We start from the raw sequence: 22,814 nt of genomic DNA, 5'->3' as shown, positions 1-22,814 counted from the left end.
CATACTAACCCCACTAACCATACTATTTGTGACGTAAATTGAGTATGTAGTATATATTAAGTATGTAGTGTACAGTATGTTAATTTATGTATTCGAACACAGCTCTGGTCTGGAGAACAGGGAAGTGATACAGCCATATTAGCCTTAATAACTAAAATACTCAAAGGTAGAGAAAATATCGACATTACTGTAATGAGCTACCTGGGAGTGGATATGGCTGAGCCATGAATATGTTTCAGCCATTAAATGCGTAGACATTCACTTTTACAATGTTTTATAAGTCGGTGTCCGACTGTCTTTAGCAACGTGAGAGAGTTTATAAGCCTAGGGGAAATGGTGCGCAATAGTCACAATGCTCATGGAAGTGGTCATCTCTGGGCTCATCATACACATCTTTGATTTGAATCTATCTGACTTGGATCATCATTTTCTCCATGTGATGAGTTTATGACTGGCTTTGATGACTCAGACACAGAGGAAGTGATATTTGTTGGGACTGATGAGGTAGACAGGTGATGGAGGTGTGAAACAGAAATAGAGAACAGCATGGCCTATGTGTCTATCTTTAGTGCTGATTCCGTTTACTTTAAGATGTGGTTAGGGTGTTACCTTTTTAACAATAGGCTACAATGGATGAGTCCACAATGGGTAGGTTGAAATGTTTGTGGGTATGAAAAGAGGACTGTGTCTTGTTAAACACTATGTTTTACTCACACCTGGCTTTGTGTATTAAAAACACAGGGAGATGGTGTGGACACAATTAGTTTGCTGTATCTAAGTCTGGTAACAGTAAATTATAATGTAGGCTAAATATAGTAAATCCTCTACTTAAGAATGGACATCTCATTGACAGGCTAAAAGAGACATAAGTATCAGTTTGATGGCTTACTTCCTCATTCTCCTCCACCCTTGTCCATCATGTGTTTTTACAGTGCATTTACCCTGCTCCCTGTCACTCTGAAAGTAACCCAGTGTGTGGCCACGTAAAAACCCTGTTGTGCAAGTTTCCACACTGTCACTGTAATCATTCTGCAACTGAGCAATCATGATACACTCAGTGTTTTCCTTTGAACCTCTGCAATTTACTGTAAACCAGAGCTACAGCGTCAACATACACTGAGTGCACCAAATATTAGGAACATCTTCGTAATATTGAGTTGCACCCACTTTTGCCCTCAGAACAGCCTCAATTTGTCAGGGCATGGACTACAAGGTGAAAAAAAATTGTTCCACAGGGATGCTGGCCCATGTTGACTCCAATGTTTCCCACAGTTGTGTCAAGTTGGCTGGATGTTCTTTGGGTGGTGGACCATTATTGATACACACAGGAAACTGTTGAGCACGAAAAACCCAGCAGCGTTGCAGTACTTGACACACTCAAACCAGTGCGTCTGGCACCTACTACCATACCCCGTTCAAAGGCACTTAAATATTTTGCCTTGCCCATTCACAATCCATTTCTCAAGGCTTAAAAATCCTTCTTTAACCTGTCTCCTCCCCTTCATCTACACTGATTGAAGTGGATTTAACAGGTGACATCAATAAGGGATCATAGCTTTCACCTGGATTCAACTGGTCAGTCTATGTCATGGAAAGAGCAGGTGTTCCTCATGTTTTGTACACTCATTGTAGTTGTATACAATGCAGGTATTTCACTTATGAATTGTAGAGATATCAATTATTACATATTTTTGTAGTTATACATTCAAACTAAGGTCCTTGTGTTCTTTTCTTATACAGTAAACTTTTATTGAAGCAACATACATTTACATCCACACAAATATACAAATACAATATTACAATACGTTTTCAAAAGTTACAAAATATATACACACAATAATGGCAGTGACACAACCAGTCATGTTTTCTAAAAATACATCTCTGTACAAGTGAAAAAATAAAGTGCAAAACATAGTCCAGTAACTATGATCTGAATATACAGTGTGTCTGACACAGAATAGAGCAAGTTGCCAACTTCAACCAAATGTCATAGGCCATCATCTGAAAGACAGCAGACATGCTACAGAGTGACACTTCTATGAGTCCTTTTCTGAGTGAAGTAGATGGAAAACTCACTGAAACAGTTAGTCATACATAGTTTTAGAGATATTGTAAATTACAAATCACCTACCAATATCCACAATCTTAATTGAAATGTCTCCCATACAGCACATTTCAGTTTCTTCTAACTTCTTCTAACGTTCATATTACTGATGTATGGGCTGCCATTCTCTGGAAAACTATGTATGAAAGTTTCTTACATATGGGATTCTACAACATGATTAATGGGTAAACGACAAGGCTACGAAACTAAAGTGCTACTTCAAAAGTTTGAAATGACTGATATCTCTGAAATAATAAGCTTACACAGAATAAAACAAGCTTATCAAGGGTCGCCCTGGGGCTTAAAGCTGAGATCCGTAGCAGTGAAACTGCCACATCCGTTTGCAATATTACAACAACAAAGACGTTACTTCAAACAACGAACACCCATTTTTTTCATTGCACATGCGATAGATCAGCAGAGTACTATTCGATTTTTTTATCAAGATGCAGGATGCATCTCTGCCCCGTTTCAAAAACAAAAAGAATAACAAATGCGGACGACCAGTGGCGCTGTTTCACCTTATGCAGACTTTAGCTTTAAGCTTTAATTTTGACAGTCGTTCTTTACAGTCACTCAGATATGTGTATGGAAATGGCTTGTACATTGCAATATTCTGAATCTCAACCCCAGAGTTGGAATGTTCTGAGTGACAGAGTTTGGTACATTGCTCCTCCTTTACCCTACAAAAAGAGGGGTACCCCAGCTCAGCTCTTCTCCTGCAGCATGTGTTGCCTGGTGGATGATGCTGTACTACTGCTACCATCCAAACTAGACTGTTTCCGCATCCACTCAAGAATATAGAATCGGAGCATCAGGAAGAAACCTATGGGACAGACCACACAATGTTTCAGATTATTCTGTGATGGACCAATAATACATTACAGAAGCTAGAATTTATGCTCCAGAATTAGATTCCAGATTCTGAATTCAAAACAGCCTATAATCAACATCATTCTAAGATATCTGTAACAGCTAAATGCTTGTTGAATGTCACTTATTCCAACAGTAGTGAAGCAAATTACATGGAAACAAATCCATATAGGTATTTTAAAAAGGTCACACCAGCAATAAAGTGCAGCTTTTTTGTGAACTTCTAGCAGACAGAGCTATACACCAGCTTCTAATTTAAGCATGTAGCTACTAGCTAGTGAATACAAACGGAAACTGGTTGCAGGGAGGTTTTCTCCTGATACGCTGTTGAAACAGAACACTTTTACAGGGCATTGTTTCAAAGCAACACAATGGACGGTTGGCTCTGACAGCCTCCTCTGGTCATGTGACCATATTAACCTTTTGATAGACTCAACAGAGGTGGACCTACCCTGTAGGGAGTTGAGGATGCAGAAGAGGAAGAGGATGAACTCAGAGAGCTGTCCAAAGTCCAGGAATCCCAGGCTCCATGTGGTCCCGAACAGGCAGCTGAGACCCCAGATACTGAGGAACGCCACCTTGTTCTTCCTCCACTCGTCTCGGTTCTGGATCTTTCTCAGGACCAGGAATAGCATGATCAGACCAGAGAGGACCACTACAGCCAGGAAGGTCAGGTTGATGAAGTAATGGGCTAGTAGGCCAACAGAGCCTGGAGAAACATCCATCCAGCACCTAGAAGACCATGGTGAAAAAGCATGAATCACTGGGCTAACTTACTCATCACCTCAGTCAAATGTCAAAACTTTATCTACTGTTCATCTTACAGGTGCAGTTGATCCAAAGTGCACTTACATCAAGTAGGGGTTGCTGACATCATCACTGGACAGAACCTCTATCACACCATAGACTTTTCCAATGGCAAGCAGTACAATGACAGGAACAGCTGGGAGACCTGGACAGAGGATCAACATTATAGTAACAGTCAATGGCTTAAAGGTGTATTCAAGTCAATTGTATTCATCTACCAACAATAGGCAATGGAATATAAACCAATTATTTGCGTATGTTTCCACTCACCAAAGCCAACCAGGTGCCAGACGTAATGATTGGGGGAGGGGCTGAACACCATGTAGACCAACCAAAAGGTGTGTAACACTTCAATAAACATCCAGGAGAAGGAACTGAGCAGAGCATAGTGGAGAGCCGCCCCAAAAACCCAGCATGCCTTGTTCCCTCCCACGTTGGCCACAGTCCCTGTCAGGAAGAAGAGGAGGCTAAGAAGGAACAGTGCCATGGCCAGACCCCGATGGACCGCAGTGGACGGGTCCTTTGCTCTCCTGCCACAGTGCAAGAAGAGGATAGAAAGTGAATGAGAGGGAGGGAGGGAGGGTTGGAGGGAGAGAAATAGATAGACAAAGAGAGAGTGGGTAACTGTTACGAAACATATCACTCATATCTTGTTTTTGAAAGACATTTAGGAATTTCCCATGAACTCTGAGATATTTACACAACATGATTAGGAAGTATTGTCACATGTTGAGGCCTGGTAGGAGATATTACGGGTAGGACAGGCTGCAGGGAGACAGACTATTGCATGTAAGGAGAAGTACCTCTGTTTGTTAAGGAAGACGACGAGGACAACACAGCTCAAAGTAGAGGCAGCGCAGCCAATTGATGTAATGGCAGTTAGAGCCTCCAGATGGCGCACTGGTCGTGGTTCCAATTGCTGAGGTGAATAGAAGACAAAACCAAGTTTAGGCCTACTATTACCAATCTACTTGAGATTAGTTGTTATTGATTTATTCAAATGATTGCCCATGAAAATATTCTAGATAGAGGTTATAGCTCACCACTAGGATGGCGAAGTATGTGAGATGATTACAGCGGCACTCTGTGTCCTCTGCACCTTTCTGTATGGTCTCACAACCTTCCTTTTTCCATGTGACCTCTGCTGGATCTGCAACAATTAAACCAATACCGATGACCTTAGCAAGGCCTGGAAATGCTAACACTGCATAATTAAGCATTAAGGCCCAAGGGGGTGTGGTATATGGCCATATTAACAGCTAAGGGCTGTTCTTAGGCACGACGCAATGCGAAGTGCCTGGATACAACCATTAGCCGTGGTATATTGGCCAAATACAACAAACCCCCGATGTGCCTTATTGCTATTATAAACTGGTTACCAACATAATTAGAACAGTAAACAAGTAATTTTGTGTCATACCTGTGGTATATTGTCTGATACACCACAGCTTTCAGCCAATCAGCATCCAGGATTCAAACTATAATTTATAAGCTTTCAGCCAATCAGCGACCCAGGTTATAATCCTTAATAAACATCCTCTATATTCAATACAAATAATAATAATACAAATAAGTACGCTATTATTGCAACCAAGTTTAAACATGCTTCTTTACAAACCTTTCTTTGTGTCCCACGAAACACATGTTCTTGAGTGAGTTGTCTGAAAAAGAAAAGTTACAAAAGGGATGTGAGAGGCAAGTAGGGACTTATTTAATTCACTACTAGATGGTGACCTGGATACTGAACAACACATCCCGAATACTGTATATCTGTCTGGCATGCAAGATTAGCTTCAATCATATTTTACAAGTGTTACTGTTGACTGACTCACACACTGAGTCAGAACAGAAAGGATAATGTGCAATAACCTGAATACAACAGTTTCAATTTAACTGACGCAACTGTATCAATCAAAATCTCTAAAAGTGATAACAGTAAGACCATGCTGAGATAAAGTCCAGAAACACTAAACACTACAACCATACAACATAAAGTTAGCTTTACTCTAACTGTACAACTGTTAAAGGATCCATGTCTACTGTCCTCTGTGCCAACACCCCTGTGATGTACAGTATTGAATAAAAAGCTACTTGCTACAGTACAATTGCTAGAGTGACTAATTCTGAGATGAAGCAGACATATATTTTTCTACAAATCTTTCACATTGTTTTCTTTTGGGCTTTTGAAGTGGTTTGTGCTCGGAGAGTTTGAGACATTAAAATACATCAAGGGAAGAAAACGGCGTGCTTCAAGTCTAAAACTAAGACACACACACACACTTACTGGTATGACAGAATGATGGAAACCAATCCTGATTGGCTCTGGAAGGTTTGTGATGATCTCATTCTCCACAGTGATTCCCACCACATCTTCTAGAATCCTGATGTCATTCTGGTCCGCCTTAGAATTCCCCTGTGAACACACAACAACCAGAATCACAACTACATTTCATAATCTATGGACACAGATTAAACCCAGTCTTGGATTACAAATGTTTTGGTGCTTTAGTGTAAACTGTAATGTACAGTTTACATTGACTAGGGTAGCAGCCAAGTGGAAAACCCATTGGCTCTTACCTGGAATAAGGTACTGTATTTGAAGTACGTGCAGACAACCTTGACCTTTTGCTTTTCTGGAGGTTTCAGACAAGAAGGCAGGTGAACTGATGGAATCATTTGAGGAGGAACTCCTCGAGGCACCTGCACAACACCAACACACAAGTTAGTTACAATAATGGGGCGGCAGGTAGCTTAGTGGGTAAGAGCGTTGTGCCAGTAACCGAAAGGTCGCTGGTTCTAATCCCCGAGCCAACTAGTTGAAAAATCTGTCGATGTGCCCTTGAGCAAGGCACTTAACCCTAATTGCTCCTGTAAGTCGCTTTGGATAAGAGCGTCTGCTAAATGACTAAAATGTATAATCATATAACATTATGTGCGCGTGTGTGGTCTTACAGGCAGAATGATGTTGTAGCCCTGAAAGCCTTCCTTCATCTCCACCACAGAGCTCAGGGCACAGGGCAGCACAACGTTCCCCAGCACCTTGGACCTCATCACTGTCTCCTCTATCCTACAGACCAATACAGACACAGTATTTACAACCCACTTTATCTCATACAGGTAGTTTCTATGCATTACATACAGTATAGACATTACCTTTGGGCATGTGATAGTGATATAGAAACTGGTGTGCAATAGATGGATGTTTTGTTAAATCACACTGAGCTAAATGTTCTGTTTGTGGCCTAAGCTCTGCGGCTCACTCATAATGGATGACATCATACTTCACTACTGCCCGAGCATGTTTACAACAACATTTTGTCATGCTGGTTAGTCAACTCAATAGGCATAGCCATAGAGGATAAAGGAGTTCAAGATATGACATGGAGGGATGTAATTCAAAATAAAGAGGTAAAACGTACATGTTCACCTTATCACCAGATCCCTGACTCGCCTCATCACAAAACTCGTTTTCTGAAAGGCAAAGAATCCATTCAGAAGCAGTCTAGTATTTATATTTTCAAGATTGTATAACACACCCAAAATGTACTTAGATTAACAATAACTTATTAAAGTTGATTTCCTCATCAGACAATATAACTGACAAGATAACCCAAAGTGTTGCTTACTGCAGTTGACAATTCCGCCAAAAAACTCATAGGCTGGGTGTGTTTGGTAACTTATGATATCATCCCGTTGTGTCGCGTTGAGTATCCCGTATATCGCAGTCCCTTTGTTTCTGCCTTGGGACAGGTCAGTGCAGCAGTTCTCCTGTAGACCAGACGGCCAGCACAGAGTGTGGTTCTGTCCATTCACCTCTACCCAGAGCTGGTCCAGAAGGGGCTCCCAGTACACACAGAAGGGGCTCTCTCTTGCCTCTGGGCTCGGGCCCAGCTTGATGACAGAAGAGTTCTCACATTGGGCCGTTATCTCACCTCGGATGGACAGGGAGCTCTCATTGGCTGAGATGGTGATGGTGCCACAGCCCCTTTTCAAATCGTGAGCCAGAGTTAAGAGCCCGTTGCCATGGCGCCATGTTCCACACATTTTGAAGTCCCTGTCGTTTTCCCCTGATCCTGTTTGGACAATAGTTTTTGAGAATGATTTATGTTTTACTTTTTGAATTTTAAAGAAACAGTCTATGCACTGCAGCATCAATCCCTCTCATACAGTATTTTGCTTTATTTGTAGACCATTGCAAATAAAATGTTAATTTACCTGATGCAAAGAGGGCAATGAGAAAGATCATCCACAGGGTCCCTCCAAACCCCTGGTTGGGCCCCATTGTTACTGTATGGTTTCACCTTTGACCTCTATAAAACGGCAAGAAGAACAACACAGTTGTAAAACATGAATACTGCTCAACTTTAATCAGTGTTCCAGACACTTCTTCTCTCTGTGAAAAGCAGGATATATCTGTCCCAGGGCGATTGCAGTCACTCTGTCAAACACATATCTGTACAATTCCTTCCAGGGGCGATTCTCTCATTATTTACCCTGTCTTCTCTAAACAACACATCTCCTAGACACCATTCCTGTTCTTAGATACACTTATTCTTCATTTTTTTTATCATTAACAATTTCCTTTTCATAAAAACATTTGCTCAGTCCTAAAAATACATTCAGTGTCCTTTCTTGAGTTCTTATCAATGAGAACACTCTTTTCCTTCCAACAGTCACACAGACACCATTCACTGTGTCTTGTATTCACTGAGTCTTCAATGACAAGTGTGTGTTCTGAGGTCTCATAGATGCAGACTTACCAATGAATGCAATGCTAATTCACTGTATTCACACTAATTCCATTTTATATTGCATTAGCTATTCTGCAGAAGATGTGTAAAACCCCTATGGCTGCTGCCATGGTGATCTACTTTACGTGTCTTACCACAGACACGCCACACTCTTTTTTTCAATTCCAACTGAGCTGTAGTAGCAGACAAGTGACCCCTACATGTGTACAAGTTAAAGTGTTAGGGAAGCTACTCTCAAAATATAGTTTACCAAGCTACACTCTTACAAAAAAGGGTTCCAAAATGGTTCTTCGGCTGTCCCCATAGGAGAACCCTTTGAAGAACCCTTTTTGGTTGCAGGTAGAACCCTTCTGGGTTCCATGTAGAACAGTTTCTACATGCTGGGTTCCATGTAGAATAGTTTCTACATGGAACCCAAAAGGGTTCTACCTGGAACCAAAAAGGGTTATCCTATGGGGATAGCTGAAGAACTCTTTTGAATGAAGAATAAGTGTATCTAAGAACAGGAATGGTGTCTAGGAGATGTGTTGTTTAGAGAAGACAGGGTAAATAATGAGAGAATCGCCCCTGGAAGTAATTGTACAGATATGTGTCAAATGTAACAGAATGTTTAATTTAGCCTAATAAACACAAAAACTATATTTCAAGTAAGAATTATGCAGGTCCGATGCCGAGAAAGAAAGGAAATTCTTGCCTACTTCACCCACATATTATTTTATTTTTGCAAAAACAGTGTGTAGTTCCAGTAGTTAGCTACACCGCTACATGGAAGCTAGCTAAGGGTGGATTTCGTTATATTAGTAAAATATGTTTAGTGAGATCTATCTCTCTTCAACATCAGATTGACAACTTTTCTGTTCACACTAGCCTCAGATGTGGTGTAGCCAAAGCCACATTACTGCTTCCTGTGTGAGTGCAGCTATTAACAAATACCGTAAATACCATAGTATATAGACAAACAAAATAAGGATACCAATTCAAAATATACAGGAGCTTCTCATCTAAACCATATTGTGCATAGTGTTGCACACTTGATTAATGCAATGATATTATTCACAAATATTTTTGTGGATATTTTTAAAGCCTTTAATTTACAATTTGGCTAACAGAGCAAAAATGCTTTCTACTGGTATTAAGGTCATTCTTGCAGGGACATTATCTTTATGCTGTAGGACTCAGAGGGGGGTATGTGGTGTAGATATCTCCCATACTATCTCAGGAGGACGTGTTGGAGACATCTCTTGAAGAAAGATTTGAATCTAGATCTGTCTAGAGATCTGTCTAAATATACAAAAGTATATTTCCTGGGACTAGTTTGTGTCGTCAAAGTAGTGTAGTGTAAAGAGGCCCTAAGATTGAGGGGATAGGACAGGATTTTAGCTAGCTAACGTTAACAATGCTAGCTATTTTTGACAAACTTTGCTAGCTAATGGCAACATTGCCATCTCTCTAAAGTAAATTTGACGACATGATAATGATGGCAAAGTTGTTTCCTACAAATTATTTGCCTACTTTAGCAATGCAATCTTAATTTAGACAAAACAGTCATTAGTCCCCTTTCAGAATGACTGGGCATCAGTCAACTTTTGGGCACCAATATGGTGGACAGTAGCTTTAGAACGTTTATGGCCCTACGCAACCGAATGATGGAAGTGCAACCCATGATTAAGCTATTGGCTACATGCTTTGGTTTCTGTGGGAAAACTGCACGTCTCCATAACAGAAGTCAGACAAAAACTGCACTCAGCCGTTGAACCACAGTCAAGTGGGGTTTGTGGAGTAGACAGATTACGTACAACATACATCAGAAACCTGTCACCTGCAAATGCTACACACAAACAAGCACTGAGCTAAATGTTAACACAGAAAGGTTTCCTACGAGTGAAGGCAAACATTTTTTTCTTATGTAATGAGTGTGAGCACCAATACAAGTGAGACATCAATTGATCCCAGAATAGGCCTACTGTAAAAACATCATCATATGATGATATCATATGAGAGATGTCACAAACCGAACAATGAATGACATTTTCTATATGTCTAGATTGTGGTCTCTGTGTTTCCTCTTTGTGTTGTGAGAGTAGCATCAAAAGTGTATTTTTAATAAGGTGTGACTTCCCCGTAGTTTCACGTGTTGAGGAACTTCTCAATTTCCACACCCTTTTCTCCTCTGAGTGGGATTTATAAGTCTTTACCGATCCTGCTTCCCTACACAATATTTGTACTTTGCTCAGAACATATCTCACACATAATCTAACACAATTGGGTCTGGTCACACACATCTGCAATACTACGCTTCTCCATCTCCAACCACTCGTTCTTCCTCTCTGAGCGTGGCCCCCTTGGCAAACAGATCAAACTACTGATAAGCTATACTACGGTTTTGTTGTACAGTCTCTTGTTTTGGCAGCAGCAGCAGTTTGTCTTCTTTCACTGGGGCATGAGGGGGACTGCAGTAACATGCTCTAACTCAGTGGTATTCAAACTTTTTCAGCGGGGACCCCATATTTTCCCCCAGAATTTCTGGGGTCCCCATTTTTTTTCCATAAGAACTTCTCGCGACCCCACCCCACTCCACTGCGTGGCTAGCCAGTAAAGGCCTTAAAGATGAAAGAATAATGACATGGCCCCCTTCCTCACCTGACCTAAACCCTATTGAGAACTTGTGGTCCCTTCTTAAACGGTCGATTTACGGTGAAGGAAAACAGTACGCCTCTCTGACCAGTGTCTGGGAGGCTGTGGTTGCTGCTGGACAAACAGTTGATCATCAACAGATCAAGAAACTGACAGACTCCATGGATGGAAGGCTTATGACTGTTATTGAAAAGAAGGGTGGCTATATTGGTCACAGATTTTTTTTGGAAACGTCAGAAATGTTTATTTGTAAATTTTGAGTTGTTTGTTTATTATTCTCAATTTAACAGATGAAAATAAACAAGTGAGATGGGGAACATTCGTTTTTCATTTAGTTGCATAATAATTCTGCACACTAATAGTTCAGGTTTGAGGTTTATTGACATTTTGGATTGACCGAGAGCACTGTAGTTGTTCAATAATAAAATTAATCCTCAAACATACAACTTGCCTAATAATTGTGCACACAGTGTAATTACACAACCTTAAAATAGTTACATAACTTTTTTTACATCAACAAATAACCTTCAATTCCTTACATTTTCATCTCTTATCAAAATGAAAAGAAACAAATAAATACATTTACTCAATAACATTTTATTTTTCAAATTATCTTTCTCAAAAACATTTTTATATTGTCCTATACAATAATCTGTACTCTTAATTTTTGGTTCCTAAAAAATAAATACAAAATAATAATAATTTGGCGACCCCACTGCAGTTTGACCCCGACTTTGAATACCACTGCCAGTCTAAGTGAAACAGACTCTGCTGAACATACCAGTAAGATGTACGCATCAACCCACCAGGCAGGTCTAAACTTTGAGATTATTTTTATTGCCCTTGCATGACCTATTCACAACAAGCAGTATTGCTCACATTTCCTATCTGTCACATTACTGCTAAAGTGGGCATCAGATCATTTGCCAACAAGTTGAAGTACAAAAACAGTGTAGCAGTAGTGTTATTATTAAGCACAAAGTGAGCACAATAAGAGAGGCCTTGATTATTTGTCTATGAGTAAATGCAATACAGCACATTTTTGAAAGTATATGAAGACAAAGTCAAATATCAGACAATCGTCAACAGCATGGTCTTTATGGATTATACAGTGGACTATACTTTAACCATACTTATAAGAAATGCACAGTCTCCCCCACCACATAATCAGACTTCACATAATCAACAAGTGCACACAGGGTTCTCAGTTCTCTTCTGTTTGAGAAGGGCGAACCTGACCTCCACCCAGTCTCTGCCCCCCCCTCCATTGTTCAAGCCGAGGGACTCAATGCAGTGAAAGAATGTCCCTTTTCACTTCTCAACTTTGTGTGTTTGTGTGTGTGTTGACACGGTTCAGACAGTTATAAATGCTCAAGGCCAAAGCATGTTGTACAGTAGCTAGCCACATAATGCATGAATTTGGTGTAAATAATGAGTCATATCATTGTCTAAGCAACTCCAGTTTCCATTTCGATACTTCTGAGGAGACAGGGGTAAATTCTTACGCACGCACACACAAACACACACACTTGAACTATTTACTGTAATAATTTATCACACTTCCCCCACCCTTTTCACCCTTTCGTTTCAAAGATGCTGCATGTGTGAAATTTTGGCCTTAATTGAAACTTCCGCTATGCCATGAACTCTTGTTCAAACTTTTCTTCTTTAAGCTACAGTATGTATTCAACAACAGTGACTCACCCTGTCTGTCACTGACAGCATCTGTATATCACTTCAGAGTAGTATAGCTCTGAGTGGTAAAGCAGTCAAAGAAAGGGTGAGTCAGACAGACATGCAACAAGCTTTACTTCACCCCCTTTTGTCTGAGAAGAGGAAACAGAGCATAAACCTCCCGCTATTGCGGAGAAATGTGACCTGGTCCGTGACATCAGAGTTGACCAAAAAAAGCTCTGTTGTTGAGGCCCTAAGCCAAACAGAGACTGAGTGTGAATAAAGTTCAAGGGTCATATGATGGTCCAGCATCTGCTTTAGCTATGTTGACCAGTGTCCCCTCAAAGAGCTGAGTTCAGCCTTTTAGATGAACAGGTGAGCAGAGTAGTTGGTTCAGATCAGAGATGAAAGCAAAGCTAGGAAACTCAGCTGTTTCAAGAGGGCCAAAACAAAGATGAAAATGCCAAAAATATTCACATTTACTACATTTAATTTAGGGGTATACAGTACATCCAGTACTTAGTATGACTTTAATATTGCTTCCTTCTGTGAGGAAGCCATGGCCCAGTAAGCATTTCAAAGCCATTTTTGTCAATCAAACATGGAAAAAAAAACTAGAGTCGATGTCCACTCCCCTGCGTAAATCTAATTAGCATAACAAAAATCTATCAGTTTAAGCTAGAGATATCTGTTTTTTTTACATTGTATGCTTCTCAATCCACTGAATCCGCTGATATTGCACTACCACATCTGCGGTGAAAGGTGACAGAGCTAGAGCGGTGTTTGTCAGACCATGAGACATCCGATGGTACATCCGATCAGCCAACTTCTGTCTGTAGCGTCAGAACAGTTTGTGCTACACACTAATATGATGTCAGTTGTTTTGCTCTAGGATGCCCATAGGCCTCACAAGACTCTAAAGGTCCCCAGTACCAGTTTAAAACATTAATGGAAGTATATTTGGAGACAGTATAGTGTCAAAAATATGGGGTTAAATACAGGTAAAATATATCTATATATTTTCATGATCTTTCTTATATATTTTTTTATACTTCAAATAGCTAAATGATCCTTGGTATGACCTTAAAACAATTCCATATAGCTTAGTAGAACTCCCCACCTCCCCCGCCATAGACAGGGCATAGTCTGTAGAGAGGTAAGAAAGTTGGGCCAGTACCCAAAAGGTTACTGGTTCGAATCACCGAGCCGGCAAGGTGAAAATCTGCCATTCTGCCCTTGAGCAAGGCTGTTAACCAGTGGTGTAAAGTACTTAAGTCAAAATACTTTAAACTATTTTTGACAACTTTGACTTTTACTTCACTACATTCTTAAAGAAAATATTGTACTTTTTACTCCATAAATTTTCCCTGACAACCAAAAGTACTCGTTACATATTGAATGTTTAGCAGGACAGGAAAATAGTCAAATTCACGCACTTATCAAGAGAACACGTGGTCATCCCTACTGCCTCTGGCCTGGTGGACTCACTAAGCACAATGCATCTTTTGTAAATAATCTCTGAGTGTCGGAGTGTGCCCCTGGCTATCCGTACATTTTAAAAACAATATAATGGTGCCGCCTGCTTTGCTTAATATAAGGAATTTTAAGTGATTTATACTTTAACTTTAACTTTTGATACTTAAGTATATTTAAAACCAAATACTTTTAGACTTTTACTCAAGTAGTATTTTACTGGCTGACTTTCACTTGAGTAACTTTCTATTAAGGTATCTATACTTTTACTCAAGTATGACAATTGGGTACTTTTTCCACCACTGCTGTTAACCCCCAACATCAACTGCTCCCTGGGCGCCTATGATGTCGATTAAGGCATCCCCCCACACCTCTCTGATTCAGAGGGGTTGGGTTGAATGCGGGAGGCACATTTGGCTTGAATGCATCCAGTTGTGCAACTGACTAGATATCCCCTTTCCTAAGGTGCATTTAGTTGAAGCCAGTAGTTATTTAACTTTGCAGTCTTTGCAAGGCATTTTGTCCCAATGTTTATAGCAACAATTATAATATACTGGTTAAAAGGTTTATACTGATAGAGTAACTGTTGTATGTTGCCAACCTGGCAAGCAAGTGGACAAACATTAAACTGCATCAAAACCATCACCCATCACCCAAGCCTTGGTATAAATACTAGCAGCACCTCATCCTTGTATTCTGCATTTCATAATAGCAATAAGTAATACGCCTACTAAAAGTAAGAACAGATACAATTTTGAATAATTGCTACATACCTCAGAGCAAGTTATGTATGCCTACTGTATTGGTTAACCTGACAAAGAAAGGAATATGTTCCCTTGACTTGATAACAATCAACAACAGAAAAAAAAAGAAAAAAAACACAAACGTAAGAACTGGTTTGTAACTGCTTGTAGCCTAAATTAGCACAATGTGAAGAAGGCCAAATCTGAGGTAACCTAAAATACAGAAACACCTGCCTCTGCTTTGTCACCTGCCTCTGCTTTGTCAATACATTCATTGTCTGAATTTATTAACCGGTAGGCTACACACATGTTATGGTGAAATTAGGAAATAAATTGAATATCACAGATTAGTGCAGTAAAAAACGGGTTTACATTCGTTTATTTTTACCTTTACACAGTCGGAACCCGTCTGCGCCTCTGCTGAAAGTGGTGGTTATGGTTTTTCGTCGATGTCTAAAGATGAGAGGTCCTCCTATAAGCGATGCTCTTCACAACTCCTCACGCGGACTTAGGAATTGCTATATATTGACAGAAACAGAAACTGACCGGGTGAAGTGGAAGGCGAAAAAACCCGGATTCTTCCCCCAAACTCAGACAGCCACAGCAGCGTGTGAAAATGAGCTCAGCAACGCGTGACTTCCAGACACTTCAGACCGTCGACATTACACTGGCACCCGTGCTACACAGTACAGCCACATAGAAAAGGTCTCCTTAGGGGAATAGCTGTCAGCACGGACAAGATGTGAGCGCTAGACTGCCTGCGGGTGTTTGGTAAGAGGAGGGGCCACTGTGTTGTGAGCTTTCTCTCTACAAGAAGAATAGAAAATAGGCTATTCACTATACAATCGATTTTAGGCTATAACGTGTTCCTAGCTTACACTTTCTGTGTGTTTTCTTAGAGAACTTCATTGGGGAGTCTACATATTTCTATTGTTATGCTCTGTTATTTCCCCAAGGTTATCAGCAGTAGGCTAGCCAAAGGTGATATTGTTCCAAGTTAATGTTTAACCATGGGTAACAATTACCTGTAGACCTTTTGACTTTGACATTTGACATTTTGGCAAGTCACATTTTCAGATGAAAAACCTTCTCACAGGACGGAGAGAGAGAGAATGAGGTAGAGGGGGTTAAACAAAGCACCTGGCTCCTCTTCTCTCTTCAGCTGTCTGTGTTTGTGTGTCTGTACAAGAGGGTGTGCGCATGCGTGCATGTGAAGAAAGCATGCTAACAAAGGTATACTTGTCTGATATGTGGAGTGGAAGTATTTGCCCGTTTTATTATATGGCTGTTGCCCTCAACGAGATAAGGATAAGTCCCACTTCACTGGTGATGAAAGGTGTCTGCTGATTCTCTGCCGCTTGTTTTGTGGTTGGTATCGGGAATAGGACAATACAGAATACATATAGGTATAGGGGGCTACAGTTGAGTTTCACAACTGGCGTCCGTCCAGCACTGCATGCACTCTGACACCCCAATAACTGTCCAGCCTACCCCAGGAGTTAAAAAGGGAAGCAGAAATGTGTCACACCTCCACGTGAGAGACAAAGAGGAAAATGAAACAAATGTCATTATTTCTTTGCCAATCTCCAGACAGTGGTTATGATGGTTGATGATTAGGCTTTTTCACCATTAGGACATAGTGTGTTTGTGTGGTGAGGTAGTAGGCTATTAACTGCGCCAGTCAGGTGGTCAAAAAGAGAGGCGGTAACAACTTCACAATGGTTCCTCAGCACTCACACACAGACATACAAATGCCTATCATCTGTTATAGAAGGTCTTTCATTTGTTAAAGATTTGTAAAACAGTATTGGTCTTTGTTAAATGTTAAAATTGCATGTTGGTGTAGTTTTCACTGGGAGACCAATAGGTACTGATGAATCAGCTCAGCTGTATTCCTTTATAGGTTTGGCGGCCTCTGTCTGGAATCCAACATCCTGCAATTATGGTTTTCACCTTCAACCTTTCATAAACAAATATCAAACACAAATGTGCTTTGCTTTTACCCGCTTGTGAAAATATTGTCTTTCATTTCTGCAGAGAAGTCATCATAAAAAAGTATAAATAAGATGTGGACTTGGTGTTAAAGGGAGCTACACTTCCTCAGACCTTTCTTTGAACATCATGTCATTTGTAGGAGGTTTTATTCAGTCGTTAGTGCCCTGAAGCTCAAAGCTTCAAACATTCCGTATCATCTCAGACAGTATCAGGTAGACTCCCCTCATACACTTGCACACCCACAGCTATGGCTCAAATACAGCAGGTGCCTTGTGCTCCGAGATACTTTTGTTACACTCCTCACACCCTTTCTCCCTCCCTCACCCCTGGAATGCCGTGGCGCCCCAAGGTAATAACACTGATGCATTGTGCCTCGTGTCGCGCACACGCGCACACACACACACACACACACACACACACACACACACACACACACACACACACACACACACACACACACACACACACACGTGTCTTAGGTCTTACCCTATTAAAGATTTGATGGATGCAAACCAAGACACTGGGACTCCCCTTCTCTGAGACCTCCTCTTGTTATTGTACAAGTCAATGGTTTTATGGCAATGTGGGTGATTTGGGGCCTCACCACAAACTCCAGTCAATGGTTTTATAGCACCTAAAGCCACACTAAAGGATATAGTACCACATTCACAGCAAACACAAAGATTTAATAGTATTTTGGACCTGTAATGCTGAGTTCACTACACTTGGGTATCACATATTTTTGGCATCTCTGAATTTACGTGCCCTCATTGTCACCACAGCCACAATCATGACTACACATGTATGTATTGTAGTTGTTATTCCAGGGTGGGGAACATTGAGACTGGCTGCCTGCCAATGAGGTGCCAGCAGACTTCTTAAAACCACCGCCCGTATCCCTACTCCCACGCCTCTTTTGTCTAGCGCCTACTACCCACGGTGATAGAATGTGGGGGAAATCCAGGTGGTTGCCTCAAAGGAGAGATAATATCTGTTTAAGTGAGAGGCTCCACACACTTAAAGCTCATATTGTAGTGTTTCCCAGACTGTAGCCTATGTACTGATGATTGGGTGCTGTTTGAATAGTTCTTGGCAGGTGGAGTTAATCTAACAGTCAAATGCTGATAAGAATCTCCAATTTTAGATAGAATGCAAACACTTCCCCTCTAGTCTACATGACCTGTGTGTAATTTATGATATGTGTCTGGTATGATATAACATTTGAATAAAGAAAGACAATTGATGTTTTCAGTGGGTAGCTGACATTTTTTAATCTCCCATTCTTCCTCCCCTGTTATCTTATTTAGAAAGCAGAATAACAAATGTTCTTCCCCCTTCCCCACCATCTCCTGTTGAGAATTTCTGTCCTGAGGCGATAGCTAGCATGTAATTTTCCCTGTCTCCCTATCCGTCCTCTCTCCATCCTCTGGATATTCCCTATCTTGCTCTTACTCTCACTCTCTCTCTCTCTCTCTCTCTCTCTCTCTCTCTCTCTCTCTCTCTCTCTCTCTCTCTCTCTCTCTCTCTCTCTCTCTCTCTATCTCTCTCTCCATCTCTTCCTCTCTATCTCTCTCTCTCTATCCCCCCTCTCTCTTTCTCTATGTTTTTCCCCTTTCCCTAGGTTCGTCTGTGTCTGCCCACAGAGGGAAGTAACATTGCAGCTGACTGACTGTCTGGTGTGGTTTGCCTCGTGTTGTGTGGTCAGTAGCATCTCTCACAATACAACCCACAGTAGACAGATGGCAGGGGTTTGGCTTGGGCTGACAAAGACTTCCACAGATGGACCTTGTCCCCTGCATTATTAAAACCATTTTAACTGAACATAGGGACTCACTAGGACACTGAACAACCCTGCGATTACGTAAGGTCCTCATCTGCTGTGTCCTGTCACCAAGGTGATGAGTGTGTGCCCTGGGACCAGCTGGTCAGCGTTGCTCCTCCCCTGCAGTCAGTCAGCCACTGAGCTGCCTCATTCCTCCATTACCATATAGATAGAGCTTGTTTAGCCATTGAATGACTGTGTCACTTATACTAGAGTACTGTATCATAAAAAAACAAATGTCACAAAATAGTCATATTGATAGTATTTTACTTTGGTCCTTATGATAAAGGAATAATACATCCCAATGCTATGGTTTATGGCTACTGAGTAGTGTGTATATTTCAGAACCATCGGACCCGGGGAAGTTGTAAGAACGTGTGGAGACCTGCTCTGTTGCTAGTAAGAGAGTAAAGTGTACTGTACATGATTACAGAGTAAACATGCAAAGGTTTCCATTGTATCACTCCATACTTACTCACTCACTCACTCATTTCCTCATCTTTCCCAGCTGCCTCTAGGTTATATGAAAAACATTACATTCTGTGCTTAACTGATAAATTATCTACTGTTAATTTCCCTGGCCTTACTTGATAAGGATCCTAACACCCCTTACAAAAAAACGTGTGAAAAAAACGTGGTTTTCGGACACGTGTGAAGTTTCACGTTAATTTATGTGTTTTTCGTCATGTGAAAAATAAATTCTCCACATGTGATTTTTTTTCACACATGTATTTTTCAAATGATTATTTTTGACCACTTCCAACTACTTCTGGTCTCCCATCCAGGGACGACCCTGCTTAGCTTCAGAGGCAAACCAGCAGTGGGATGCAGGGTGCTATGTTACTGGAATGAACGTGCCAGAACTTACACCTGGACAAAAGGCAGCGAAAGCAAAGGCAAGGGTAACATAACCAAAGATAGGAAAGAGGAAAGGGTTTTATTAAATTGCTTTTTCATAAAAAAAACATATTTTTTTGCATCCAACATAAATTTGCTCTGGCATTTAAAAATGATTTACTTGCAATATTTTTTTCTTGCTATCAATACTTTTGGGTTTATCTTTATGTTTCTTTCAATATCATTATGTTTGTTTGCAATACTAAGAATTTTGTTCTCGACTTCTGAGGTTTTGCTTGATATTAATGGCACAAAATTAACTCAATCACTAGACGATTGCACCACTATTACTCTATTAAAGGTGTTTAAAAAGACAATCCTTAATTGAAACATTAACACAGTTTTGGTAAAAAGCTGAGGGATGGGGCTGGAGAAATACAACCACTCTCAAATCCATAGACAACGATATGGATGCAAGGACTAACCATCCATGATATCAAAATTATAGTATTGTGGAATTGCAAGTTTACAATCAGATGTTAAAATACAATTTGCAGTTTCATATGTGAAGAACTTTTCATATGTGAAAAAAAGTTAACGTGATTGATTGATTTTCACATGTGGAGTTGTTTTACATGTGAAATGGCAAATGTGATTTTCACATGTGCAACTATATCCTGGACTTCCTGACGGGCCGCCCCCTGGTGGGGAGAGTATCCAACAACACATCTGCCACGCTGACCCTCAACATGGGGGCCCCTCAGGGGTGCGTGCTTAGTCCCCTTGTGTACTCCCTGTTCACCCACGACTCCAACACCATCATTAAGTTTGCTGATGACACGATGGTGGTAGGCCTGATCACAGATGACAATGAGACAGCCTTTAGGGAGGAGATACGTGACCTGGCAGTGTGGTTGCAGGGCAACAACCTCTTCCTCAACGTCAGCAAGACAAAGGAGCTGAAAACGGAGGGCCGGAGGGCTAAGCACACCCCCATTCAGGAAACGGAGGGCCGAGCACGCCCCCATTCACATTAACAGGGCTGTAGTGGAGTGGGTCGAGTGCTTCAAGTTCCTCGGTGTCCACATCACTAAGGATCTATCATGGTCCACACACACCAACACAGTCAGCTTAGCGGTTACAGCATTGGACCAGTAACTGAAAGGTCACTGGTTCGAATACCTGAGCTGACAAGGTGAAAAATCTGTTGATGTGCCCTTGAGCAAGGCACTTAACCCTAACTTTCTCCAGGGTGCCATACTTCTATGGCTGACCCTGTAAAACAACACATTTCACTGCACTTATCTGGTGTATGTGATAATAAAGACCTTATTTTTTCAGGAAGCTGAAAAGATTTGGCATGGGCCTTCTGAGTTCTACAGCTGCACCATTGAGAGCATCTTGACTGGCTGCATCACCTCTTGGTATGCCAACTGCTTGGCAGCCGACCGCAAGGTGCTACAGAGGGTAGTGCGTACAGCCCAGTACATTACTGGAGCCGAGCTCCCTGCCATCCAGGACCTCTATACCAGGCGGTGTCAGAGGAAGGCCCTAAAAATGGTCATAGACTCCAGCCACCCAAGTTATAGACTGTTTAGCGGTACCAATACACCAAGTCTGCAACCAACAGGACCCTGAACAGCTTCTACCCCCAAGCCATATGACTGCTAAATAGTTTGTTAACCAAATAGCTACTCAGACAATCTGCACTGACCCTTTTTGACTCATCACATACGCTGCTGCTACTGTTGATTATCTATCCTGTTGCCTAGTCACTTTATTCCTAGTTATATGTACATACTGTATCTTCCTCAATTACCTTGTACCCCTGCACTTCGACTCGGTACTGGTACACTGTGTATATAGCAAAGTTATTGTTACTCATTGTGTATTTATTATTACGTGTTATTACTTTTCTGTTATTTCTCTATTTTCTTTCTTTCTGCATTTTTGGGAAGGGCCCGTAAGTAAGCATTTCGCTGTTAGTCTACAGCTGTTGTTTACATGTGACGAATAACATTTTATTTTATTTGATAAAGATGTGATTTGAGGTGAAAATATGTTATTCTCCTCACGTGAGAAATGTAATGCATGTGAAAATATGGTTTCACATGTAAAATTTAAGCTCAACATGTGAAAACAGATATTTCATATTTAAAAATGCAAATTTGACGTGTTTATTTGTAAGGGACGTCTGTTTTACAGGAAGTCACATTGGGAAGAAGGGGATGGGAAGGCAGAATAATTTATCAAAATGTAAAGTATTTGTGCCTTAATAAAAAGAGATGATATCTGACTCAGCTGTGATTTCATCTCTTTTTGGTCAGTTTGTATCACCTCTGATATCCTCCCCTTGCATCCCCTCAGCATTTCCTCCCAATCATATCGGTGTGATCAGGCGTGTATCTGACTTTGATTATTTCTGTTCTCATATGATAGTGAAAAAGGGAAAGAATAGAAATGTGTTTAAGTCATCCTTAACAGTCAGATCAAAATGTAAGTTTCAAGTTGAATATGTAATGGGAGTATTGTTCCTCATGACATATGCATCATTGTGACTCAGATGTTACTGGTTATCCCTCATCATACTAGGTAGGGGCGCTGAGCCATTTCATGGTTTTCTAATGTGAACACAGCACCATTGAGACTGTTTCAGTTCCAGATATGGCGTATTCTTGGCTGGGTTTCATACTTTCATACTTTATAGACTTTGAAAGATATTGCCTCAGATTAACCTCCAGCCCTAGAAACAGTATTGTGGTGTCGACTGTATGTCTGTCTACACAGTGAATGAAGCAATTGCACTGAGGCTACACTGAACTTTCTAAAAGAGAAAAGTGAATATATAGTGCCAGCTTTGGTCAAAATGTATATTGCATGCAATTAAGTAGGAAAAGCACAGAGGTCAAGATTCCGTATAACGCTTGTCTACTGTTATTTGATTTACATGTTTATATAGTCCTCCCCTGCAGTGTGTTTGTATGTAAAGCACAGCTGACAGATGTGGTGTCCAGTGACAGAGCCTGATCCAAATCACTAGTCAGGAAAATGTATGATGCAATTATGTTTCCTGCACGAGAATGAGAAATAAATTATACACC

At 40.8% G+C, this 22,814-nt stretch overlaps 1 protein-coding gene across 1 annotated transcript; it reads right to left on the bottom strand.

Annotated features, from left to right (window-relative positions):
• Positions 1-1,733: 1,733 nt before the first annotated feature.
• On the bottom strand, positions 1,734-15,790 carry LOC121573338 (adhesion G-protein coupled receptor G5-like). Its single transcript, XM_041885228.2, has 14 exons — positions 15,448-15,790; positions 8,000-8,094; positions 7,411-7,857; positions 7,204-7,255; positions 6,737-6,851; positions 6,362-6,484; positions 6,069-6,197; positions 5,403-5,445; positions 4,828-4,934; positions 4,588-4,703; positions 4,055-4,314; positions 3,830-3,929; positions 3,429-3,709; positions 1,734-2,930 (listed from the first exon to the last, which is right to left on the bottom strand). The coding sequence occupies exons 2-14, from the start codon at positions 8,064-8,066 to the stop codon at positions 2,812-2,814; spliced, it is 1,959 nt and encodes a 652-aa protein (XP_041741162.2). The 5' UTR covers positions 8,067-8,094; positions 15,448-15,790; the 3' UTR covers positions 1,734-2,811.
• Positions 15,791-22,814: the final 7,024 nt, after the last annotated feature.

This window comes from Coregonus clupeaformis, unplaced genomic scaffold, assembly GCF_020615455.1.
Source record: "Coregonus clupeaformis isolate EN_2021a unplaced genomic scaffold, ASM2061545v1 scaf0416, whole genome shotgun sequence".
NCBI classification, from domain to species: domain Eukaryota; kingdom Metazoa; phylum Chordata; class Actinopteri; order Salmoniformes; family Salmonidae; genus Coregonus; species Coregonus clupeaformis.
The sequence above is the reverse complement of the archived record's forward strand: the minus strand, read 5'-3'. Positions and strand labels throughout refer to the sequence as shown.